Source organism: Gopherus flavomarginatus, chromosome 13 (genome assembly GCF_025201925.1).
Source record: "Gopherus flavomarginatus isolate rGopFla2 chromosome 13, rGopFla2.mat.asm, whole genome shotgun sequence".
NCBI classification, from domain to species: domain Eukaryota; kingdom Metazoa; phylum Chordata; order Testudines; family Testudinidae; genus Gopherus; species Gopherus flavomarginatus.
The window spans coordinates 739081-766077 of record NC_066629.1 but is presented as its reverse complement, the minus strand read 5'-3'; the positions used below and the strand labels follow the sequence as shown (position 1 = coordinate 766077).

General features: G+C 46.5%; 1 protein-coding gene across 2 annotated transcripts in view; it reads right to left on the bottom strand.

The window, feature by feature from the left end:
- Positions 1-5938: 5938 nt before the first annotated feature.
- LOC127033793 (bone morphogenetic protein receptor type-1B-like) overlaps positions 5939-26997 on the bottom strand; it is a 33922-nt gene continuing 12863 nt past the window's right edge. For both annotated transcript variants that reach the window (XM_050921980.1, XM_050921981.1), the window contains 9 exons: positions 24202-24304; positions 22535-22643; positions 15816-15912; positions 14882-15017; positions 14098-14290; positions 12222-12519; positions 11046-11221; positions 9244-9374; positions 5939-6258 (listed from right to left, as the gene is read on the bottom strand). In XM_050921980.1, coding sequence (XP_050777937.1) covers positions 6133-6258; positions 9244-9374; positions 11046-11221; positions 12222-12519; positions 14098-14290; positions 14882-15017; positions 15816-15912; positions 22535-22643; positions 24202-24304 — 1369 coding nt within the window. In that variant the 3' untranslated portion in view covers positions 5939-6132. The remainder of the gene's footprint in view (positions 6259-9243; positions 9375-11045; positions 11222-12221; positions 12520-14097; positions 14291-14881; positions 15018-15815; positions 15913-22534; positions 22644-24201; positions 24305-26997) is intronic.

Here is a 26997-nt window from a genome sequence, read left to right as displayed (position 1 = left end):
CTCGCGCTTGTAACTAGAGGCTGGAGGCATCAGAGAGTGGCTCCATAGCCAGACTAAGAGCAGTGAGGTGCCCCTGGGGCCCCACAGAGAGGGGGACGAGGAAAAGAGAGAGAGATGGGCTTGCAGAGTGTGTGTGTGTGAGAGAGAGCGAGAGAGAGAGAGCGAGAGAAAGAGATGGGCTTACAGAGTGTGTGTGTGTGTGTGTGAGAGAGAGAGGGAAATGGGGTTACAGTGTGTGTGTGAGAGAGAGAGAGAGAGGGAGGGAGATGGGGTTACAGTGTATGTGTGTGTGTGTGTGTGTGAGAGAGAGAGAGAGATGGGGTTATAGTGTGTTTGTGTGTGTGTGTTTGTGAGAGAGAGAGGGAGGGAGATGGGGTTACAGTGTATGTGTGTGTGTGTGTGAGAGAGAGAGAGAGAGATGGGGTTATAGTGTGTTTGTGTGTGTGTGTGCATGAGAGAGGGAGGGAGATGGGGTTACAGTGTGTGTGTGTGTGTGTGTGTGTGTGTGTGTGTGTGTGTGTGTGTGTGTGTGTGTGCGTGCGCATGAGAGAGAGAGAGAGAGATGGGGTTATAGTGTGTTTGTGTGTGTGTGTGTGCGTGCGCGCGTGCAGGTACTAGTCCCTGGTGGAACTCAATGACCCTGCTCTCGGTGGGTAGCACAACACTCTCCCATTTGTCTCCAGTGAGTGTGGGCTGTGTACACGTGCAGCGGCAGGAGTGGGGGGTGGTAATCAGTGTGAGCGGCTCAGTTATTGCTGTGCCCCAGCCGCTGGCGTGTGCTTATTTCTCAGCTTTTTGGTGGGTTTTGGTTTTGGCTCTGGGTCTGTGCAGGGCTTGGCCCGGCTCGGTGACCAGGTTCCTCAAGCGATAACACCCATTACGGGAGCCTGGCCTGTGCGGTCTCAGGGGTGGGGGAAAGCAGCAGCCTCACCGGGAACCGAGGCGCTGGCACAGGGAAGCAGTGAGCAGGGGCGAGGAACAAGCCGGCTGCTCCCGGTCATGCAGGGAGCACGTGGGGAAAGTGAGTTGGCCTGGTGGTGGTGGTGCAGACAGGCCCCCCAGCAAGGGCAGACCAGCTAAACAGGGCCCACAAAGCCGGGCCCCGCGTCCCCTTCCGGACCGCCAGGCCCTGGTAATTTGTACGTGATCCCGCCTCCCTCATCGGCCCCGGGTGCAGACACACTGTGCACGGAAATAAAGCAGTGTCTCTGTCGGGGAGCCAGGCCCCGTCCCTGCCTCCTGGACAAGTCCATGTCCCGCGTTACCCGGCAGTCTGCGCAGCGCGGCATTTAGGACGAGCGTTCCCATTGGCTGGGGCCACGACGGCGGGAGGATACAGCAGGAAGCGGCTCACGTGCAGCGGCTGCTCCAGCATCCAGAGTACAGAAGAGGCCAGAGAGGCGAATGGCTGCCGGGCCCCCAGGAGCACCTGGCCCGCTCCCTACTCAGGCTCGGTGCTACAGGCCCCCCGGCATTCGGCAAAGTCAACGGGCAGGACGAGGGAGGACCTACAACTTCCCTGCTTTGGGGGGGTGCATCTCTGGCCTAGGTTAGGCCGAGCAGGAACGCTGTGGCCTGGGTTGACATTCTGCCGGCCGCACACGGGGGAGGCAAGGATTGAAAAAGCTGGAGACTGGCAGGGCTGGAGTGCAGCCGCGTCACCCTTGGATTAGTTACAGTCGCACAGAACCAGACCCAGACGGAGGTATCTAACTCAGGGGTCTCAGACTGGGGGTTGGGACTCCCCCCAGTTATTACATGGGGATGGGGGGATGTACTGTTAATTTAGAAGGGGCGATGGGTGGGATGGGCTCATAGTCAGAGGCTTGCTAAGTGACAGGGCTCACCTGTACGAAAGGGCCTCCCACAGTGCTGTCTGGCATGTCCCTTGATCTCGTGCCATGCACCTGCCTCATCGCGGAGACCTGGCTGGGCTGGAACACTGGCCCGTTACCACTAACTAGACAGTAGTTGTTTAATCTTGGGCTTTTCCTTCTCCACTAATTAACACTTCTGCCTGCTCTGAATTATTAGTGATAATTCTCCCACTACCCTTTTCAAAAACTCCTTCTCCTTGTTGACCTTTACTCTGCTGGCAGATTTCTCCTTGTCTCTCTTTACTTCCCATATCAACTTTCTTCCATTTTTTTCATAGCTGCTTACACCAATCCACCTTTCTTCCTCGATTGTGGTTTGTTTGCATTTTTTATAGCAACATGTATCTATCTCACAGGTCTGGATGTTAGTCTATAGTCTATCTCCACATTACAGTTCCTCTTTAAAATGTATTTTAGTACTGGCCTTCCTGAATAGCTTTTAACCATTGATTTCTCCTTGGTTAATTTTCCTGACCCATTGAAATTATGCCAGAGCTTTTCATTTCCTCCTTGGTGAGAGGTATAGTTGTGGGGGAAGGGATAGCTCAGTGGTTTGAGCACTGACCTGCTAAACCCAGGGTTGTGAGCTCAATTCTTGAGGGGGCCATTCAGGTAACTGGGGTAAAAATCTGTCTGGGGATTGGTCCTTCTTTGAGCAGGGGGTTGGACTGGATGATCTCCTGCAGTCCCTTCCAACCATGATATTCTATGATTAATAGCAAGTCTACCAGATCCCAAACCCATGGTTTTTGGGGCTCCATACTGGGAGAAGGGGAGCAGAGAGCCTCGTCCTTACAGTTTCTTCCTAAGAGTCTCAGAAGCTTCCAATAGGGCTTATCTGCACTGGAGAGGGGATGGCCCAAGATGCCCGTCTCATTCTGAGCCTCATGTCTTGGTAGTGTCAGGGTCAGCTGGCTGTGAACAATGAACCGCGGCTTATCTTGTGCTATGGAGGCAGCAGTTCTGACAGTCAGAAGACCGGGGGTGCAGTGGACAGGCTGCCTGCCAATGCTGAGGTCCGGTCTAGCCCATTAACACTTCTGCCAACTTATTGTGTATATGGCACAAATTATGATGCATGGGACTGTGAGGTCAATTACTGATATCCTGAACTTACAATACAGTCCATGCAGTCCAAGTGATTTTCCCACAACCCCGATAAAGTTTTTTAATTTGACAGGTTGGAAGAAGGCCCTGGACCATTTTGTGTGTGGTTTGAGGGCAAAATTTGGCCCAGCATCTCCTCGTATTCTTCTTTGCCCTCCCCCCACATAGCACTGTCACTGTTACTTGTCAATCTGTGCATTTTCATAAATATTGTATTTCATTTAGTGCTTTATCATCCACAATATTTTCCTCTTAATCCACATATGAGAGTTATTCTAACTCCCAACTGAATATATCTATGTCTATAACATATAAACCTGAACATCTTAACATAACAAATATTATGACCTGCCAACCGGCATCTTAGAATCCCTTCCTTTCAGGAACAAAAAAATTAAAATCCTTGGGAACTCATTGGGACACTCAGCGAGTGGCTGGCGCGAGGCCTCTCTCCCTTGCTACATACTGAGAGCATCTGGTTCAGGGCGCTTGGAGGAGTCTATCTGAAAGCTGCTGAACAGCGAGGTTGCACTGTGCCCGCCAATCACCAGAACAATGGCAGCTGAGCCGCTCTAAGATAAGTCTGGGAAAAATAAATTAAAAAAACTTGGAATATTTTAACATAAATGAGATGCACATTTCCTTCTATTGGGGAAAAATGGATAAGGAAAAACCACCTGGGATACCATCTGCAGGAGAACTAGCAAGGTCTGAGCCTCACAGCTTTGGGGTGGGTCATTGCAGGGTCGTTGTTAGGGAGAACCCTCCCTGCAGCATGTTCATCTCTATACTGCTGGGGATTACGGTTGGAAACTCACACAGCTATGACTGGTGGAACTTGTGAAGATTACCTCTAGCACCTTCGCTGTCCTCAAAATGGAGATTAACGTATTTCCCCTCTTTGGGCATTTCTTATTCATGACCTAATTCTGCTGTCCGTTACTGCAGCGAAAGCTGATTTATCTCCACTGCATTCATCAGAGTTACTGAGGAATTAGAGCGGTGGCAGAGACCAGGATCTGTCCCTCGGTTATTAACCCCACTGCTTTAGAAGGCCAGATCCTTCTCTCAGATAACCATATGCATCATCCACTGAAGCCCATGGAAATTGACCTTAGAAAATGCTTAACCAATACTGAAACTCTTCTGTTCAAACGTCTTGAACTTTGCACATTTTTATCAGCTTTAAAATATGAAGTCATAATTTTTCAACCTATAAATAACTGAGGCAAGCCATGAAGCTGAACTCAAATGACGTTTACCTGGGTGATACAAATAAATCAGTTTTGTCCAAAAAGTGAAACACAATTCCTTTCCTTATGAAAGCACTATGACTTACAAGTCCTCAGGTGGAAAACTCCATGACTGAGCAATGCCACCCAGAGATCCAGACGTTAGTGCAAAGGCTGTTTAAAGTAACAAGAACGCTAAAGTTTCACACCAAGATTTAAAAAAAACCATGAGCCTAACATTAGGCTCTAAATCCATAGTTAGGTGTTCAAAATCAGTGGCCTGTTCCAAAAGGGCTGAGCGCTCTTGGAAATCGGGCCTCTTGTTCCTGCATCTAAACGCAGATTTAGGGAATGAACTTTGGTCTCAGATTTTTGAAAGCGTTCAGCTCAGATTTTTGTTAATTTTCTCCCAAATACCTTCTATTAAACATAACTGGAGAAGAAAAACATATTGTGGGAAATGTTTTCCTAAAGTTAGAAATGTCACACCTTGTACGCATTTTAGAAAAAGAATTCTCTATGCATTTCTAGGTTTTAAAAAAAAGGGATAGGACCTGATAATGGTCAGAATAAAGAAATAATTCAAACAGTGTTTCAAAAGGGACTCTGAGAACTAATGTTTCTTTGTGCAGTAACCATGGAATTTTTCTTCATAAACAGTAACACTTCATAATGGGCGAAAGCTTGGACCAGATTGCCCACCCCTCACCTCTTCCACTGACTGCAGCGGGAGGTTTTGGTGGAAAGAGAAACGCAGCACTGGGTCCAATTCTGCCTAAACAAATCCAAACCGCACGATCAACTAACTGTCAGCAGTTCCCTCCTTTCAGTCCTTATCAACAGGAAGTTAAGAAGTCTCACTACATTTAAAAAAGTAACAACAAATAATCCCCCAGAATAAACGGGATATTTTTTTCCTAAAAGCGTTAATGCTTCTTTCACATGCTGAAGGGGAACTCTCACTCGTGTTGTGTATAAGTGTCTCCTATGCAACATTTTCATATGCGGTTCACAGCAGCTTCACTCACCAGTGGTTTCTCTCGTAAATGAAAGGCCGTTAAGATGAACTAAACTCGTTCTTGAGTGAACCTGTTCCTTTCACATCAAAATTCTTTACTTTTCAGTAAAAAAGGCTAGAAAAAGTGTGCTTTGGCTTATCCTAGAAACCAGAAATCCAAAAGGTGTATGAAAAACCACAAGGCCCACAGAACTGCCATTGCTACATGGCTTCTGTTTTTCTCCAATTCAGTAAGTTCTGCCTGTGACAGGCCACCGGCAGAAAGTCAAGAAAGTAGTACCTTTACATAGGGAAGCTTTCTAATCAGGGTACATCTACACCGAGAGAACAGAACACACGAGACTGTGAAAAGTAGTCTCTATACGAAGGTAGCTTTTAAGACAGTTTCTTTTAACTTCAGAGCCGCTCCTCAATATTTTTCTTTTCTGGTGGCATGCAAATCTTTTTATAAATCAAAAAAAAGTCACTTTACTTTCATCTTCAGGCACAGTTTCTTCTGAGTTTTTAATGTAACAATATAGGTCTTTACTTCTCACGATAAGTTTCATTTTCATAAAATTTTAAAACAGTGTCTTCTTTTAAACAATCAAAAATAAAATAAAATAAAATAATGGGCTTTCACAGAAAACAACATGCATAATCTCCAACCAGTTACTGAAATGGTAGTTCCCCGTGCAAACAGGGAGCAGACGAGCCTTTTCTGGTCTTGTGTGTCAAAGGCCGCTGATTTTGCAAAGGCTCCTCTCCTCAAAAGATGTTAGTTAAATCCACAGTTGCTCTGAAGCATGACTGTGTTCAGGATCCATATTAGTGAATGCTTCTGATTCCTCTTCATGTCCTCTGACCACAAGGGAAAGTCGTTTTGGATGGGCTTTCGCCAGAGATGTCTTTTGTTGAATCAGATTGTAATGTCCCGTGACTCCATCATTTTGGCAAGTGTTTTCTTTACTTGCAGGGCTGTGAGCCGAGAAGCAGGGTCGTGAGCCCAACACTCTGTCATGAGTTTTTCCATTTGTCTCAGGCACTGTGGAAAGAAAAGATTAAAAAGGCTCATACTTGGGTCAGCTGGAATGCAAGACTGCTGTCCCGAAAAACTGCAGTGTATTCTAAAGGCGATGCCAGCTGCTATGCCACAAAGAAAGGTACACGCTGGATGGGATGACATTTTCTGTATATTGACTGCAGTTCTCAGCAGGTCACTCAATTTGAACATTTATAACAAACTGGGCTCCACCTTTGGTTCAAAAATCCAACATCAGAAAAGCACTTTTCCCATCTCCCTTCCCTGAATGCTAAGGAAAACCTCTCTGATAACTTCCCCTTAATGTGGGCTGCATGACCCTTGTGCAGCAAGGCTTTGGGTCTGGAATGCAACAGGGACTATAGGGTAGAATTCACTCTTTTAGCCTGCAAAGTGACCCCAGGCTTCAGCACAGCCTGAGTGTGGCAGCTTTTCCAGCTGCTGTCCCACTGAGTCGTCTTGCAGGACTTCTCACTCACCCGACTCTATTCTATGTTACTCTTATCCCCATAGTATGAGACGATCTGGTCGATGTCTGCTGTCTGCCACAACGATTCCTTCTTTTGTGCCGACCCACTGGGGGACAGTCACTGCTTCTGACATGGGAAAGGAGGTACAGAGGACGTGATCCACAGCTCTTCTGCCTATTCTTTGCTCCATCACAGAGGGCCCTCGCAGGCCATCTGCACTGGGGTGAATCCTAGGATTTAAATCACTGCAAGTTCCTGTTGCTATATTTGAAAAAAAATGGTTTTGGAAAAAACTCTTCCTGATGTTTGCATAAGGCCAGGAAGGCTTTAGCGGCCTGAGAGGGGCCCTAGATAGAAGTGTCCTGTAACCAGAGCCATCCCCTGGATAGGGTGAATCGGGGTGATGTCTGGGCCCTGCACACCCCTAGGGATGGCCCTGTTCATCACCACTCCTTGATACCACCTCCATGAACCCTCCTTCATTAATGGCAAGAACAGTGAAACAGCACAGGTCGGAAAGGTGGGTGCAGAGCATTAAAGTGCAGCAGCATTTACTAAATAACCAACGAAGCCAGAATCTTTTCTGAAAGTGTCTTAGATAAAAATGGGTTGGGATCCCATGTGGTCGCATGCACTAATTTACTAGGTTTGCTACCTGGCAGTGTGGTCCCCATCCTGGAGCTGGTGATGCCAACTGCTCGGAGAAGAGTAGCTAACTCAGCAACCCTGCCCAGCACCTGATGGGTGGTAGCAGCCAGACTAGATTCTTTATTTCTCTGCGCTAAAGCCTTTCTAACCAGCCCCACTACAACACAACTTCCCATTTGCCTGACTCCCAAGATGAAGTCCCCGTTAGGCTTTGGTCAGCAGCAGTGCGAGACAGGTGGTTCCTTCACTGTTAAACAAGTACTCAAATTTCCAGGGATGGGGGTGTGGGGGGGGGTTAACCCACGCCCCACTTCTCTGACCGCTTACAACTCTTGCAGCTGAGATCTTTGATCCAACTGCCAAACGCTCAACCGAATGCTGCTATTCCCAAACCACACCTGTCTGCTACAATAACAGCACTACACTATCCCCTTCCACAAGATGAGTGACCTCCGCAGAGCGTCATCGTCAGTCGGCAAGTTTATCTGAGGTACATCCATTATTGCTCTACTGAGCAGAAATGCCATTTTGATTCATTAGAAATTCTCAGAGGACTGAGTTCAGATCCTCCCCTCCCCTCAAACCCAGCATCCCTAAAGGAAAAACACCAGTATGCTCGGGAATGCCGTTTCCTAGAGCCCATTCTTAGGGGAAACATACACATGTGCAGGCAAAGAGATGCATCGATACCTAGAGCCCTGCAAATCCACCAGTAGCCGCTTTCGATCCGCGGACCATTTCTGCAGATAGCAGCGCAGCTGTGGCTACAAATCTGCATAGGGCTCAGACAGTCAGAGCTGGCAGGCAGCTGTGAGGAACCGTGGCAGGGACACCAGGGCTGCTTGGGCCTCAGGCCCAGGGTAAGTGGAGGCTCCTCCCAGCTGCCAGCTCAGAGCTGCTGCCTGGCCATGGTAAGAGCTGGGCAGGCGGCAATGAGGAGCAGCAGCGGATCCTCCACCTGCCCTGGCTGGGGGCCCCCGAGCAGCCCCAGTGCAGCTCCACAGGCCTCCTCCCTCCCCTCGGCCACGCTGGCGTGGAACCCAGGCAGGGAGCTGCAGCGGACTCTCCTCCTGCCCATGGTGTGGGGGGGGGCACCAAGAGCAGGGCCCAGCTGTGTCTCCACCTGCCGACTCCATGCAGACACCTCACAGCTGCCAGCGCACCCCACCTGAATTTTTGCAGATGGCGGATCGGATGCGGATACAATACAATCTCCTTTTTAAAAGGTACAGTGTAAAGACAATTGGACCCCAACGTAGCCCGTTAGCTGTATTTCTAAACAAGTGTACTAGGTGAGGGTTTTGGCTGCGATTCCTGGACGCTGTGGTATTGTGTACAGATGGTAAAATGAAACTTACTGGAATCATGCCCTCAGGATTGCAAGCCTGGGATTGCCCCATCGCAACAGAACCAGAGCTCTCAGAAAAAGGGCCACTGACAATGGTTGCCCTGATTTAAAACAAACACTACGCAGCGGGTAATTTTGCAAGTAGGTTGAGCTTCCGGCCAGCCACTCTTTAACAGTAATTCTGACAAGGGAAAGGGAAAACATGCATAAGAGCAGAGCTGAATCATACAGTCTGCGTGCTTTCACGATGTGATTCCGGTCGGTAGGAAAAACATAACACGTCTTTCTGAAAAGACTTCAGGCCAGCTCCTCAGGGAATCAGAGCATCTACCTCAGTGGCCCTTCCGTTCTGGGGCAACATGGCAGGTGCTAAAATCAAATATAACCATCTCACTGATCCTAACAGGCACAGCGCTATGTTTGAAAATCCCACGTGTCTAGTCTGGGTGAAATCACAACAGTTTTGAGGACAGATAAATGGCAACGTAATAAAACTTGCTTAATTTTAAAAGGATTTTTTACCTCGTCACTTCTCCATCTACTGAGTAATGCGGGACGGAGCTTCTTTCTACACACGATCTCCCACATGTCCTTGCAGGAGGGGTCGGTGGGCAGAAGATCATGGTATGGAAGCTGGTATTTGTCAACTATTCCTGAAAGAAACATTTTCCAGATGCATCATAACTGCAGGATAAAAATCCCTGGGGACTAAGGATGTCTGGACTATATCAACTACACCCTTTTGGACTCTACCAGTCACACTTACCTCTGTGTTGCTCAGCATAGACACTAAGGATACATCCACACTACCCACCAGATCGGCGGGTAGCAATCGATCTATCAGGGATCGATTTATCGAATCTCGTCCAGACGCGATAAATCGATCCCCGAACGTGCTCCCGTCGACTCCGGAACTCCACCAGAGCGAGCAGCAGAAGCGGAGTCAACAGGGGAGCCGTGGCCATCGATTCTTACGGGAGGTAAGTCAATCTAAGATACGTCAACTTCAGCTACGCTTTTCTCGTAGCTAAAGTTGCATATCTTAGATCAATCCCCTCCCTCCCCCAGTGTAGACCAGGCTTAAAGAGTATTAGCCATGTGAGCTATTCTATTTTGCTTTGGAGATGGGGTCATCTTTTTGAAGAAAATGAAGTATGCATCTGACAAAGTGGGTATTCAACCATGAAAGCATATGCGCCAATACATGTGTTAGTCTATAAGGTGCCGCAGAACTCTTTGTTGCTTTTCTGGGTTTGCAGCCTGTAATAATACCATTTGGGATCCAGATCTCACAATCTGAGCATGAGCGGATTTTGGACCTGATCCTGCAATGTGATACACATGGTTGGATTCATGGGCCTACAGAGAGCCCCAATGACTTCATATAGCATCCAACTGTAATATCGGGGCCTCATTCTGTACTTGGATAGCAGATGTCCAAGGAAAATTCAGGATGATGTTGGAATGGTGATGACTGAATAGGTGCCTCTCTTCCCTCTTACTAATCCCTGCATCCTGGCTGCATTTCTGCCTGCCACGGAAGCAACTTGTGTTTTTTTAAAGATAACAGAGAGAGAACAACAGTCAACTGCCTAATAGTTGTCTGTTTAAATCATTTGTCAACTGTAACACCTAAGCAAAATCACCTCATTTTCTTTCTGCTCAAACAGCAGAGTGTTCCTACTCCAGCAGAAATGTTTACCACTCTGAGGCTATGTCTACACTACCACGGTCAGTTGACCTACACTACACAACTCCAGCTACGTGACTAATGTAGCTGGAGTCGACGTACGTTAGGTGGAGTTACCGTGGGGTCTACACCATGGGGTGGGGGTGGAGGGCGACAGGAGAAAATCGCCAATCGACTTACTTTATTTTTCTCATCAGGGTTACCATATAGGGGTTGCCTAGAGAGTGATCTGCAGTCGATCTGGTCGGTCTTTACTAGACCAACTAAATTGACCACTGGTGGATTGATCTCAGAGAGTCAATCCTGGCTGCAGTGTAGACCTTTCCGGAGAAAACCCACAAATTAGCTCCATGTTCCCACCACAGGGATGAATCATTGCATCTTTAAATAGGCTACTAAAACATAGTGTAAATCTTTGTTGTTAAACTAAGACTGAAGCTGACAAGCCCTCAGTGCAAGGAAGCAGAAATGAATAGGCTCAGGACTGCCAAGGTGTCTACCCAGCGTAGTTTATTGCAACAAAATCTACTACCCAGAAAGAAAGGACGGAACTTGAAGCTTCAGGTTATAAATGGAGTTTGCTGCTACAAGGAAAAGTCACGTCCCACTTACCAACAATATGTTTGCCATTTACCTTCTGACACACATCTCCTTGCTACCTCCCAAAGGATGAGTCCAAAACTGTACATATCGGCCATGAGATATGACTGGAAGTGATTCCTATTCAACCTTTTATCCAGCACCTCAGGAGCCATATAGCGCTTTGTTCCTACCAGTTTTTTAGGTGGTACGTCCACCCCATTTTTATCACTAAAAGGAAAAGAAAAAGAAGAATCAAACATACAAAAAGTAATCTGAAAAATAATCACCTCAGAAAACCCAACTGGATGTGGAGAAAAAACAAATTCAAACAAAAATCATTCTTGAACAAGGTCAAAAATAATGCATAATCTTAATGGAACAGTTCTTCTAGGGAAAGGTACAGACTGTGACCAGCCCCCAACTTCTTAAAAGGCTTACTTGCCTCAGGTGGTATTAAGCATTCAAATGCAGAACCACAACAGAGAGAAGACTCAATAGGGACCCTGGCAACATTTGGGAGATTTTGTTTAGCATTAGACTTAACGCTAATGCAGGCGATACCAATCAAATCTTCATTAAATGTTGTTTTCTTAACATGTTGTTTTCAGCATACAGTAATATTAATTGGTTGTCTATTAAGGTCAACTTACTGAAAATGGAATTTGTGTGCAAATACTATTAGAACAACCATTTAAATACAAAACCGCTGTTTATAAACATGCAATATATAATATACAGGTCTGTTGCATCTTACACTGAGGTTACGTTCCGCAGTCAGAGCGTAAAGCGAAAATCGCGTCTAGTCAAAATTACATTGAATGTAATGGCGGGCGGAATCGCCCGCACTACAAGTACGATATTAAAATTGTTATTTTTCTCTTTTTTTTGTTTTTGCCAACCGCATAAAACTGAAACTGTGCAAGTTAAATGCGCGTAAGATGTCACAGACTTGTACCTGCCCCTAGTATAGTATAAGGGTGTATCATACATATTACACCCCACAAACAATAAAGAGTCCTGTGGCACCTTATACACTAACAAATGTATTGGAGCATGAGCTTTCGTGGTGAATACGCACTTCGTCGGATGCATGTCAATGATACAAAAAGATACCGTGGTATCTCTCCGATCCCTTTCAATTAAAAAACACCCATTTTATTGCTGACATTAACAAGCCTGGGGGCAGGAAAGAATACACCCACAAAGAAATGCACCTCATTTTACTCACCTAAACCATTTAACTGCCAAGCCTAGGTCTGCTATACAGCAGGTTCCATCCTTTTTCACTAGGATGTTCTTACTTTTCAGATCCCGGTGGGCAATAGCTGGCTTGACTTGAGTCCCGAAGATCTCCATGTGCAAGTGGCACAAGCCGCTAGCAGAAGAATAGGCCAGGTTTAGCATGGCTTTTGGATCCAAGGGAGTGGATTTCAGATAATCATACAGGGAGCCATGCTCATGGTAGTCTGTGATAAGATACAGTTCGGTCAAAGTCCCCGTACATTTAATGTCCGCAGCAATGAACCCTATGGGGAGGGAGGAAATGTTTTCAGATTAATATTTTTTGGGGCTTTTGAACACCACACACGACTCTACATTCTCTCTCATCCACTTGTGAGTTTCAGCTACAAAGTTCAACTTCTTTATTCTATCTATATTGTATTCAGTTAGTAAGGATATGAACCTTGCCTGCATCAGCACGTATTAAAAATGTGGATTATACTGCATGAAAAAAGTGTGCAACAATTACTCTGAGTGATTCCAAAGCTATATTAAGACCAGCTCAAGCTAAAAGTTATTGCTGGTTTCTGTCTAATCCCCAGGTTAAAGGTTAAATTGTGATCGAGGGGGACAGGGACTTCACCAAAAAAACAAAACAAAACACCCTCTCTGTCCTTTGCTTGTTCAAGGGAAGAGTCGAAGGAACCACTCAGTTAAGCAAGGTCGTCTCCTCTCAGAAAAGATATACTGGCATTAGAAAAAGTTCAGAGAAGGGCAACTAAAATTATTAGGAGGTTGGAACGGGTCCCACATGAGGAGAAATTAAAGAGGCTAGGATTTTTCAGCATGGAAAAGAGGAGACTAAGGGGATGTAACAGAGGTATATAAAATCATGAGTGATGTGGAGGAAGTAGATAAGGAAAAGTTATTTACTTATTCCCATAATACAAGAACTAGGGATCACCAAAATGAAATTAATGGACGGCAGGTTTAAAACAAATAAAAGGAAGATGATCTTCATGCAGCACACAGTCCACCTGTGGAACTCCTTGCCTAAGGAGGTTGTGAAGGCTAGGACTATAAAAGGGTTTAAAAGAGAACTGGATAAATTCATGGAGGTTAAGTCCATTAATGGCTGTTAGCCAGGATGGGTAAGGAATGGGGTCCTTAGCCTCTGTTTGTCAGAGGGTGGAGATGGATGGCAGGAGAGAGATCATTTGATCATTACCTGTTAGGTTCACTCCCTCTGGGCCACCTGGCATTGGCCACTGTCAGCAGACAGGATACTGGGATGGATGGACCTTTGGTCTGACCCAGTACGGCCGTTCTTATGTTCCTACGTCTGCTCAGTTCTTGGTCACTCTAGAGACATAATTGTGTGGGGAAGGATCACACAAACATCCAGCAGCCACAAGGGAGACATACCTCCTGACGGCTCTCCCTAGCACAGCGTGGCTCCACATCGCCCCCTACAGAGAGCTCTGTACAACGTGCATAACTGAGTTTTAAACAAATACCCTGAGAATGCCTTCAGTGTCTCTTCTTTTTCAGTTCCACATGGTGTCATTTTTAAATGTCAGTTCAGTGGCCTGGAGTTTGCTTTCTAAAAAAAGAACCCCAGACACCGGTGGGAAAAACAGGTGTATGGTTGTTGGGGATTACAACCTCCCAAAGCCAGTTACTCCCTATCTGCATGGAGACCCTTAAAACGATTTGCTTTTTGATATCTGCCCCATGGAGAGAAGCATATTGTGGTTAATGGCAAAGCATGGCAGGTGACAAAATGCATGAAGAAAAGGACATCAGCAAGTACAAAGTTATTAGCAAGAATAACTAAGAAACTTAAAACGGCATCATTTCTATCTTTTATTTCACTCACTCACCCAAAATGTTTTCATGCCTCAACAGGACAGTCTCGTAGATTTCAGTCTCTTTCAACCAGCTGGCCTCCTCAGTGGCGAAGAACACTTTTACAGCTACCTTTTCTTCACGCCACTTTCCCATCCAAACTTCTCCATAGCGACCTTTACCGGTCTGTTTCACCATCTCAATCTGCCTTGCTATAGTAATTTCGACCTGTTAAATCCCAAGAAATGTCGTTTAAATATACTCCACAACATGGGTTTCATCTCTCTTTGTCCATCTCCTTCTCTCATGCTAAAACATAGGAACCCTTGCACAAAGCTGGAATGCACAGGCCACAAATCAGATATTAGGAATGGCAATATACAGAAACCTGTAGGAGAACACTTCAACCCCCCTGGACACACAATAGCAGATTTAAAGGTAGCCATCCTGCAGCAAAAAAAACTTCAGGACAAGACTTCAAAGAGAAACCGCTGAGCTTCAGTTCAGTTGCAAATTTGACTCCATCAGCTCAGGATTAAACAAAGACTGTGAATGGCTAGCAAACTACAAAAGCAGTTTCTCCTCCCTTGGTATTCACACCTCAACTGCTAGAAGAGGGCCTCATCCTCCCTGATTGAAATAACCTCATTATCTCTAGATGGATTCTTGCCTACATATTTATACCTGCCTCTGGAAATTTCCATTACATGCGTCTGACAAAGTGAGTATCCACATACGAAAGCTTATGCTCCAATACTTTTTAGTCTATAAGGTGCCACAGGACTCTGTGTGTGTATCTAAATTACATTCCTTTCTTACCATAGGGAAACTAGACCCACTTCCTGTGCTCTGAGACCATTGAGTCGAGTCTTTCAGGGTTTCCCCTGGAGCAAAGTAAGTCTCATCCTGTTCAACTCCAATGCAGTAATGAGGTCTGGTTGCTTGCCTTTTGTGCCTATGATTTTAGCGAAAATTAAATTAGTTGACAGTGCAATGAGGAACAGATGCTACACAGAAAACGCTACTCATATTTAATTTTTAGTCATCCAGAAGTCCCCAGCAATTACCCAAAGTACGAGCTAGTCTCATCACCGACTATTTTCTGATCTATTTGCAACATTAGAACGCTTTCGGTCTATGAAAGGGGATGACTATCATCTGCTGGGGAATCCAGCATAATTTTGCATAGCCAAGTACCAACTTTAAACCCCTAATTCAGAGAATAGTCCTAAAAACAGAGATGTAGTAAATCCCTCGCCTTTTAGTTATGAATGTTGTGGGTTTTTTATGACCAAACAAAGGTATTGTTATGAATTTATCTGTGCTTTCTGAATCTCCCTGCCTCTTTGGGTAGAGTTTGTGAATTTGTGTCAACCTTGTGTACACTGGGTTAAAAGGGTTGTGAGCTTTATTTACTATAGCGTGTCTTTGCACTATTGTTTTCTTTAATTTTCAGTGTATACTACTCTGTGTTGTTTTCCACTGGAAAGCTTTTTAGGACATACTTTCTATGAAGGATGCTATACAAAAGACCAACTATTTTATGGGACATTATATTGATGACTTTGTGATTTTAACGTTAACAAAATATACAATTTTTCCCTGTAATAAAAACAATGTGTTTTTAATTGTTCCCCAATTCCCTCCTGTTAATTTTTTTTTAATTTTACAGTTCATAAGCCGGGGTGGGGGAGGGGAAAGTGATGTTAGGAAGAAATCTGAAGCAGACAAAGTTGAAATACTTCCCACTTACCTGAAGTACCAGAATATGATGAGAAGTACCAGGAGTATATTGCAAACGATCACTGAGATCAGCAAGGCCCTATGACCAATGTTTCCTTCAACACAATCTGATTTAAAAAAATCAAAAAAAGCTTTGTACAATGGCTGTGTTTTTGTCTTAGAAGCCAACGCTGCTCTCTCACATCTGAGATGTCTTTCCCATTAGGTTGGGTGTAACATGCATTCTGCCTTCCTGGGGTTAGTTTCCCATGTAAAAAGACACACAAGAATTTATAACTATATTAAGCAAGAGAATTGTTCCCTTTCTTTTCTACTGCAGCATTGCGTAATGCAGCACTTGATTTCAGACCCATTTGAGGTGTTCCTTCTTTAGCTCTCATTGAACAGGGCAAACACAGCACATGGAACAGCAATCGAGGGCCTGACTGACCCTGCAGTCTTTACTCAGTCAAAGCTCTCACTGGTAACTCTAGTGCTTGTGACTGAGTTTGTAAGGGAGTATTTAGCCCTTCATGACCAATCCACTAACCCCCACCGCCTCAAACCTGGGATTTGCACTCCAGTATCTTACGTGTCTTGTCAGCTGGAACAAAGACTTTGTCCTGTTTGATGCCTCTTTATCTTAATTAACTTTTATTAATTTCAGAAAACTGAGAGTCTTAACAAAAGCAATTCCTATACCCAACTGTATCTACCCCAGCACAGAAGACATATAAGGGATGTCTAATCCCTGCTAGGGCATAGAGCTAAAGTCCCTAACATTATATTTACATCAATGTAAGGATCTCTCTCTCTCATAGCACTTTAGCAGGAAAAATTATTTGTTTTTTATTCTTGCAATTGTGGGAAAATGTATCATTGCAGATGAGCCATTCTTTAAAACCACTTCAAAATGCAACATTACCAAGCAACACGTAAGATTTGTGATTATATAAAAATAACTGAAAAGTTTGAATTAATGCTTGCACGCTATACCCATTTTCTGCTCTAAAATTTAGCTATCATCTCCAAATTTGTAGACGCATTTCAAACGTCTACGGTGTTGGACCGTCGTGCATATTCTCATGCTGAAAACTGAAGAAATCCTGCACCATCTTCTTTTAAAACTGCAGAATCTCAAAACTGTGTTACTTTAGCACACTCCCCACCTCCAGCCTGGTGTTCACTCTTAGGCAGATAAAGATGAGATTTTCTCAAGTCCTCACCATCTGATTGTCTTGCATCTTCCACACAAATGCTGAACACACAGTAAACTGTGACAATTCTAGCCTTAATTGACTCACCCTGGAATAACACTATTATGTTTCAGATTTACGAGGGCAGGAGTCAGCAACCTTTCAGAAGCGGTGTGCCGAGTCTTCATTTATTCACTCTAATTTAGGGTTTGCGTGCCAGTAATACATTTGAACGTTTTTAGAAGATCTTTCTATAAGTCTATAATATATAACTAAACTATTGTTGTATGTAAAGTAAATAAGGTGTTTATAATGTTTAAGAAGCTTCATTTAAAATTAAATTAAAATGCAGAGCCCCCTGGACCAGTGGCCAAGACTCGGGGCAGTGTGAAAATCAGCTTGTGTTTCGCCTTCAGCACACGTGCCATAGGTTGCCTACTCCTGTACTAGGGTAATGAGACAAAGAGGATCCTAGGGGAATCTTGGCTTACTGTCATGCACTTTTCTTTTAAAGATCCACTTCACTCTCCCACCTTTGCTTCCAACTTTTTCCTTCCCTCTCCTTCCCATCATGAGCAGAGATGACCTACCATTATCTGCCTTGTGAGCACATTGGTCATGTTTTAACCTGACATTACCTGGTCCTGGAGCATTAACAATGTAAACATTCAAGCCATGGCCATCGCCTTTGAAAGGAGACACCAACACAGGGCCTATCAGGAAAAAAACCTAGAGCACATCATTCTCATTGGAGCAGCAGATTTCTACCTGAACTGTCACTCTGTGTGTGCCAGGAGCTGAAACTGAGAGCCCGCTGGGGAGCCCAGTTCTCTCTGTGAAAGAGGTGGCAGCTCAGGGGGCCAAGCTTCTATTTCATGGTTTGTTAGCAGTCTGTGTCTGCCGGTCATTTCCCTCTAAAGGTGTGGCTTGGAACAGTTGAAGCTGTCACTGTCTATTGGCTCAGGAGAGGCTAAACAGAGTCTGCAGACTATAGGGGAAGAATTCTTCATACTCTGGAGACTAGGGAAATACATTTGCAGCATGGCCCTTGTAGGGTACAAAGTACAAAGTAGCGTCTCTCTGTCTTTTTGGCCATAGGGGCCAACGAAACTGGCATCTGCCACAAGGTGCGGAATGTATCAGCTAGCATTCTGATCAATGGTAGGGCAAGCCTAGGTAGGTCCGAGGGGGACAGGATATCCACTACCGGATCTACATCCACCTTGATCTCTTCCACTTGGATCGCCAGGCTCTGAGCGTCACGTTTAAGTAGCTGCTGAAGCACCTGGTTGTCCTCTAGGGCTGGTGCCACTGACGTTGCCACAAGTGCCTCATCTGGCGAGGAAGAGGAGATGACCACCTGCAAAGGACCTTCCTCTGTACCCTCAGCCTCTGCAGGGCTCTGCAGCACACAGTACTCTGGTTGCGTGGCTGGTGCAGATGTAGGATGCGGCACCGGGGCCGGTACCAGGGTCAACGCCAAACGATGAGGAGTGCTGGGCGGTGCCTGCGGCATCGGAAACATGGTCCCTGTCGGTGCTAGTGTCTGATTAGGCGATGCCGGGTTCTGTTGTGGCACACTCCTGTCAGACAGTGGTGCCGGTGGGTAGATGCATTTGCGCCAGAGCCACCGACGTCGAGGAGACCGACACAGACCTGGAGCACAGACCATGCACATGTCCCAGGGACTGACGGTAGGCCCAGGGAGTCCAGAACGGCCACTGAGATGGCAGTTGCCACTATTGCTGCCACTATGCCGGGTAAGGTCATTAGCTCGCCTGAGAAGCCGAACTCCTGTTCCTCCATCTACTGGAGCAGTAGGATTCCGCCTTTGAGTCCGAGGTCTCCAAATAGGAGGACCGAGGGTGAGCAGTAACCACTGTCACCGGGGAGCGGTGCCATGAGGCCAGGGAGTGCTCTCTCTGTGCCGGTGCTGCCGGAACGGCACAAGGTGGGAACTGGGGCAACATCCTGGCCTGCTTGCCCCTTGATTGAATTGGGGGTAGGGCCGTGTCTAGCAGCTCTTTCCACAGGCGTGGGGAGGCCGGCACCGGGAGGCTTAATAAGTCAGAGGCCACCTCGAACGCCTCCGGCGTCAATGGGGGATGCACATTCTCACTGAGGTCCGGGGATCTAGACCGGTCCGGACTCGACAGCACCCCCACCGGGGCAGCAGTCAACGGGACCTTGGGAGGGTCCGGTTGTGGCTCGGCTTGTCCCACCGCAGTCGTGGATGCCGCTGGCCTTTTAAGGTCCTGGTGGGGTGATTGGTCCCTCACCGGCCTCTTCTTTTTGGCAGGCACTGGAGATGGTGATCGGTGCCACACGGAGGCCGATTTTCTATGTCCCGATTCTCTCCGATGCTGGGATTTAGAGATCTTAGACTGGGCCTCCTGTCTCATTAGCAGTGCCAGAGCACCGTGCACCAAGGATGAGGTGCTGGGCGCCGGATTGACAGGCTTAGGGTCCGAGTGTGGCTGTAAAGCCGCCTATATCAGGAGCACTCTGAGTCTCTGCTCTCTGTCCTTAAGAGTCCTGGGACGGAATCCCCTGCAGATACCGCACCGGTCTCTTTGGTGGCTCTCCCCGAGGCACCTCAAGCAGGATGAGTGCAGGTCACTCTTCGGCATAAACTTCACGCAGTCCATGCAGAGTTTAAACCCTGGGGACCCGGGCATGCCCTAGTGGGGCGACGAATATGTTGGGGGGGTGTAAACCGGTTGTGTCGAGGCTCGTCCCCCTCAGGCGCGGCGGGGAGCCAGGGCGCCTCCTTACGCACTGCAGTCCGGATCAGCTTAGCTCCTCGGCAGGTGTTGAGCGGGGTATACGGTCTGTAAACAGGGTAGAGCCCGGCCCTCTAGCCGGGGTTGGGGCTCTCAAAGTCAATAAGCTCCGGCCCTTGGACAGGGCGGGCAGCAATAGTTCAGGCTCAGGCCTCTAGCGGGGCTGAGCAAACACAGTATCAGCCCAGGCCCTTGGACAGGCTGGGCAGCAATAGTTCAGGCTCAGGCCCCTAGGAGGGGCTGAGCAAACACAGTATCAGCCCGGGCCCTTGGCTCGGGCGGGGCACCAAACACAAGTCTAGTTCACTCTGGCCCTCTGGGTCAGGGCAGCGCAGTGGCAAAGTCAAAGGGCCCAGCCCTTGGTCCGGGCGGGGCACCAAATACAAATCTAGTTTAGTTCTGGCCTCTGGATCAGGACAGAGCAATGGCAAAGTCAACGGGGCCCAGCCCTTGGTTTGGGCGGGGCACCAAACACAAGTCTAATTAGCTCTGGCCCTTTGGGTCAGGGCAGCGCAGTGGCAAAGTCAAAGGGCCCAGCCCTTGGTCCGGGCGGGGCACCAAACACAAGTCTAAGTCGCTCTGGCCCTTTGGGTCAGGGCAGGGCAGTGGCAATAGGCGGGAAGAGGGAGAGTCTGCCACCCGGTTACAGGTGGCAGGGGGAACGCAGGCCCTCCCACTCCACTGCGTTCCAGCCCGGGGCCCTAGCAGCGGTCAAGACCCGCTGCAGTCAGTGGGGATCCTGGCCACAACGCACTGACATGGGTTCGGGCTCTTCAGGAGCCGAACCAGGGTCGGCTATCCCCGGGCTACTTCCAACCTCCCCCTCTCTGGGTACCTGGTTCTTGTAGGTGTCGTCTGGTGGGTCCCAGACCATAGGTTCCTCCGGGTACCGGTCGTGGGGAAGCTCAGGCCACTCCTCGGGGTATTGGGCACACGGCAGGTCAGGCCGACGTTCCTCCGGGTACCGGGTCTGAGGCAAGTCCAGCCAACGCTCCTCTGGGTAGTGGGAGCGGGGCAGGTCCGGCCAGCGTTCCTCTGGGTAGTGGGCGCGAGGCAGGTCCGGGCAGCGCTCCTCCGGGTAATGGGCGCGGGACAGGTCAGACCAGCGCTCCTTGGGGTAGTGGGTGCGAGGCAGGTCCGGCCCGGCGGGAGCTTGGGCACCAGCGTCTGTCCTCTCCGGCAGCCTGCGCCCAACTGAGTGCTGGGGCCGGGCTTTTATACTTCCTGTCCCACCCCTTGACTTCCGGGGAGCGGGGACAAGGCCGTGCTGACTCCGCCCACTGAGGCACCTGCTCTGGCTCGTCCCCCTCAGGCACGGCAGGGAGCCAGGGCGCCTCCTTACAGGGGGGAAGTCCCCAACAACTATTAACTATCTAGAACTAACACTAACTCTAAACTATGAGAGAGGAAACAACTATATACACTTAAACGAGACACTGCTAGGCTTGCTGCAAGAGCAAGCGAAGTTCCAGCTAGCTGTCACCGGCGGTAAGAAGGTGGAGGGTCGGCGGGCCCCTATATAGGACACCATGGAGGCTATGCCAATGTCTATAAATGTCGTGCTTACCCAGGAACTGCTGTATTTAAAAAAAACAAATATTGTACAACTTCTAACCCAAACTGGACATGCTTTTGTGCAGAGTGTTACTGTATTGTTTGTTCTATAGCTCTGAAACACAGAGGTCATGGTGACGCCTAGACCTTATTCTCAGAGGGCCAGATTATCAGCGGCTATAAATCGTCATTAGTTCCATTGGCTTCAGTGGCACTACACTGATTTATAGCAGCTGAGGATCTGGTCCCAAGCATCATTCAGAAACTGTTGTGTAGCTACAAACTACAATCTTTTGAGATGACAGAGGGCATTTGTGACGAAGAGTGAATGTTCTTGCTGTATTATGGGAATGCTGAGTGAGGAGTATTGACCTGGGAATGTTGCAAGGGAGTTTTGCTGGGACTGGCTGCATTGGGGAAGGGAGGACACCTGAACATGTAACATGAGAACCCAGGAGGGGGGTTGGAGGCCAGGTGACACCTCTTCCCAGGAACCTGGACAAAGGACACAAAGGCTGAGGGAGGAGCTGGGGAGAGGCTGAGTGAGAGGCTGGAGGGAGTTTCAGTTTGGAGCTGGCTGGGGAATGGAGAGAGGCGCCCGACGGGGCTTGGGCTTCCTACCGGGGCTGTGATCTCTCTGGGGCCTCAGATGGACCTAACTAAAGGGGTCCTGTTGTCTGTACCAGCAAGACCTGTTTTGGACTGCGTTCCTGTTGTCTAAATAAACCTTCTGTGTTACTGGCTCGCTGAGAGTCCTGGTGAATCGCAGGAAGTGGGGGGTGCGGGGCCTGGTCTCCCCACATACTCCGTGACACCATTCATGATTGTTATTCTATATTTGTATGGCATGAGTACCCAGAGGCCTCGGTAAGTCACCTCCGCTGGCCCGCTAAGCACTGTACAAAGTAAGAGATAGTCCCTGCCCCAGCCCAAGCTAGACTGTGAGCTCTTTGGAGCAGGAACCATTCTTTTACTACGCCCAGTGCCTAGGGTAATGGGTCTCTGATCCTTGACTGATGCCTGTAGGCATGATGGGAATCCAAACAGAGGTAAACACCAGCAACAACCAAGACGATACTTTTTCTGAATATTACCAGAACAGCTACACGATACAAAAAAAAGTTGTTTTTCCATGCAGGTCGTCTAATTCTCTTTTCTTTTCTAGGAGAAGCACATGGACCTACTGATTTAAGGCTATATTTTCTTCTTCCTCTTACCGCTATTTCTCAGAGGTGGCAGCGCTGGGTGAAGGTTTTCATTGCAGAAATCTTTGTCTCTGCAGCACGCAATAGAAAGAGTTCTTCTCTCATGTATTATGAGCATATCCTGCAACAGAGAAAGTCACAGAGAACTGTGTGAGCAACTTAGTTCTTTTAAACAGACACTGTTGTTTTGGAACTGGAGAAGGAGACAGACCTGACATGGGATGCAGCATCACACCTCCCAGAGCAAAGCAGACAGAATTTTGCCCCAAGGCCAAGATTTCCAGAAACAGATGCCTAACGTCAGGTGTGAATTCAGAGACTTTAGGATGTTCAGCATTTTGGAAAATCTGGCTACTTATTTAGTAAGCAGTTAGAAGCCTCATTTTAGACTCCTATTTTTGAAAATCTTGGCTTTAGTGCATGATTCCCTTCATGTAGGGGCATCCTCAGACAGCTTAAAGCCAACATAGTCAACTCTGTCATCTATTCCCCCCAGCGAAATAGATTTGTGAAGGGCATGAAGAGGGAGCAGGAGGTGACAGAACACAGTGCACTATACTTTGGAGATATTTACTGGAATAATGGCTCCTAGGAGTTTATTACAAGCAGGTGCAAATAAGAGCAACCCTTAGCCTGCTCTAACTTGAACCAATAGCTGGTTGTCCCCCTGGACAGGCCCAGATATAGGTGTGGGAGCTGAAAGATTACTTAAGGATACATCTAGACTGAAAACAAACAAACAAAGAAAATGCGGCAGCCCAGTCTCAGAGCCCAGGTCGACTGACTTGGGCTCACACTAGAGCACTGCAGATGTTTCTGCTTGGGCTGAAGCCTATGCTCTGAAACCCAGCAAGGGGTAGAGTGTCAAAGCCTGGACTCCAGCCTGAGCAGGAGTGTCTACACTGCTATTCTTACCCTGTACCCTTATTCAACACCCGGTAGCAAGAGCCCAAGTCAGTTGACCCAGGCTCTGAGGATCGCTGCCATGGGCGTGGTCTTTTATTGTTTTATTTTGCAGTGTAGAGGTACTCAGAGTCATCTTCATTCCACCGGCTGTTCTGCCTCCACTGTCATGCTGAGGTCTGCACGGAACAGCTGGGGACTTAACCCCGAGTGGTTTCTCTGTGTTAAACATGGAAGCCCAAAAGAGAATTGCTACATAGGGTGAGAAGCTGGTGGCAGTACCTGAAATGGACACACATTATTCTCCCTGGAACAAGAAAACCTTCATAAAGGTGGATCCCCAAATGTACCAACTGGACTGTCTACACCTACAGGACTTACGTTACACATCAGTGATACGCAACAACTCCGCATGTGAAAACAGCAACTTTTTATTGCTACGCAGCACACAGCAGTTTGGGAAAGGAAGGGAAGAATGTCTTACCTAATTCAAGCTGCAGGGGGAATTTAGAGATTCAGAATGGAATTACCAGAGTGGTAGTTTCACCAGAAGAGCAGGGGCTAACATTAGTGAACTAGCAATACTGTGTGCCTGAAGAAGTAGCAAGAGTTTTGGGGAGCAGACTCCATTTCCTCAGCATTCTGTGCAGAGAGCACATTCCCCACATGACCAAAATTCAAAGCTGCAGATGTGTGCATTCATCCTGACCACACTGTTGCTGGATGAAAACTATCATAATAGCCAGACCAAACCTTGATCATAACTGTTTTCTTACCCGGCATTGGATGTCTAAGCCTTCGAAGCGTAGGCATCCTGAGGCAATTGTATGTCCTCCAGATTCTTCATCTTCTACTGTGGTGAAACAGTAGCCATCAGTCCTGAAGATTGGAAAGAGCAAAGCAGAGTTATTTTTTTTTTTAAATGAGAGATTTGCTATTGGACATGCTGTGCCCCACAAACAAACTGTTGATAAATCAACACACTTTGAACAGCAATGTAACAAAATGCATATGACTAAACTATTATCACGTTTAAAATCTTATTTATTTACGCAGTGTTATTTCAACGTACAAAACAAACAAATGCTTATCGTAGGCTCCTGGCACGCATACACTGCTGGATTTAATTTTAACTAAGACAGACGGCAATCACAAACTGATCACTTTTCTTCATAAAGAAGCCAGGCCACAAAGCTGACATTGTCACACAAACCCGTAACCCCTATAATTAAAAATCTTCACCCAAGGCCCGTCCTCTCTGTACAAATGTCTATCCCAGTGGCTCTCAATCCATGGCCTGCAGGCCGCTTGCGCTCAATCAGCGCACAGCTGCGGCCCGTGTGATATCCTCAGGGCCATAGAGGTAGAGTAATATATTGTGTGGATATGGCCCACATAACGCATGGAGAGTTGCATATGCAGCCCACAGTGGTAAACAGGTTGGGAACCATTGGTCTCTCCTAATCGATGGGTCTCCAGTGATGCAAAGCCTATCTTAGGAAAAGCATCAATGCTAAAGCAGGCCCACTTGTGCGTGCACACACTGTACAGAAGCAGACCTGAAGAGGCCACCGTCACTGAGCTAATGACCATGAAACACTATTAAGAGTGATAGTAGTCCTCCTTACTTTAACCATATTGCAAACTGCAACACTGTTGCATCCAAATTCTTGACTTATCAATATCCTTCATAACTGCTTACCTGGGTTATAAGCCTAAAGTGATCCATTATACTTCCGTTTACAAGAACATGTACAACAGAGGACAAGTATACTAACAGATGGCGAGATGGTGCTGGTGACAAATGTCCTTCCCTAATGAAGGTCAAATGCATGAATGTTATCAGGGAAACAAAAAGAGCGCCTGCATCCGAGTGAAAATCTTCTTTGCTCATTTCTCATCACTTTCTGGGGACTCAACACCCTATCAACACGAATGAAAATTGTCCTGATCATAAGAAATAAAACAAATAATAAAAAAGAAAGAGCCCCTTATCCTCAAACAATCAAGTCCTAGAGCAATATAATGTTTTATTAACCTCTTATTTTCTTTTGAATATTTATGTTTATTAGATATTTTCATAACAAAAGAACAAATGAACAAGGACAATAAAAGAGAAACAGACAGAAGAAGTAACTAAATGGTTTTACAAGACTTATATAAATTGGAATTTCAAATCATTATTTTTTTTACTTGAAAGAAAGGAAAACCCAACAAAACAAACAAACAAAACCACGAATGCCAATAAAGACGTTGTAGGGAAAGAGGAACATCCTGTTACACACTGAAGGCATAAACACAATTTGGAAATATTAGCTGTGGCACAGAAGGACGCCGGATAGGAAAACACCAAACATTTGCCGTGGCACGTTTTTAAATTAACTGTGTGAAATCTAGTCAGAGTAAGCTTGTTTCACAGTTATTTTCAACAACAGGACAAGTTACTAACTTCTGGATCTGAACAGTAACCAGTTGCACACTACAGATCACTTTCTCACAAAAGCACACAATTTACTTTTATACTACTTAGATGTGGTGCATGAGTAAAGTAAGGAAGACAACAACCCTTTTGGATAACAACTCCCATGACTTCATTACTCAGTCTCAGGATAGGAATGACAGGATTGCCAAGAAAAGAGACTGAAAAGAATCCATGAGCGTACAATATTATATTATACTACATTTTATTTGTTTACATGGTGCCTTAGATTCAAAGCAATGAGTAAATGTAACTCAGGGACACAGTAACGAAACAGTGAACTGCAATCAACTGAAAAAGAAAAGACGTCAACAATTGATGTTCTCTAATAAAGTCAATATACACAAGGAGGAGAAAGAAAAGAATCATATCATTAGAAGAGGTGCTATTAAGGAGGGAAAGAGAAGACTCAGGAAGTTTTGGCGTTCCACTGACTTTCAACACGACATGGACTCATAAATCAGTTTTGAAAATGGGACATAGGCTCCTAAGTCACTTAAGTGCTTGTGAAAATTTTACTTCTGATGTAAAATGACAAAGCAAGTTAGATCATGGAAAGCAGAGGGGGAGAGAGCTCAAAAACTTTGAGGGAATAGAGGAAATGATTCTTTTCGGAGACAGAAATAGAAGAATGTCGCTCAATCTTCAGCCCATGATACAATGAATGAAGAATGTGGAACGAAATTAAAAGGGGAACGTTTTATATAGGAAAAATGAGATTTGAGAGGGAGAATTTTCAGTGTAAAAGTTACCTTCACCCCTTGGAAAGCCACCCAGAGATCTGGGCAAGAGAATAGAAGAGAGAGTGTCTCCTAGAACCCCTGGAAGAGCTCTGTTGTGCTGGTGGGGAACAGATCCTCAAAGGGTGACTATAACACACTCTACATACAGAGGAGTGCATAGCACACTCCAGCTGCACTGTTCAGCCGTGTCAGAAACTAAAACCTTTCCATCATTAAAAACAATCTGAACAAGCATGCAGCACATCTATTATGCTGTAGTTCACTGCATATTACATGTAAGTATGCGTGTATAAGACAGAATGATGAATATGGGGGTCCCCTATATACACTGGGGTTGTGTTCTTGAAAAG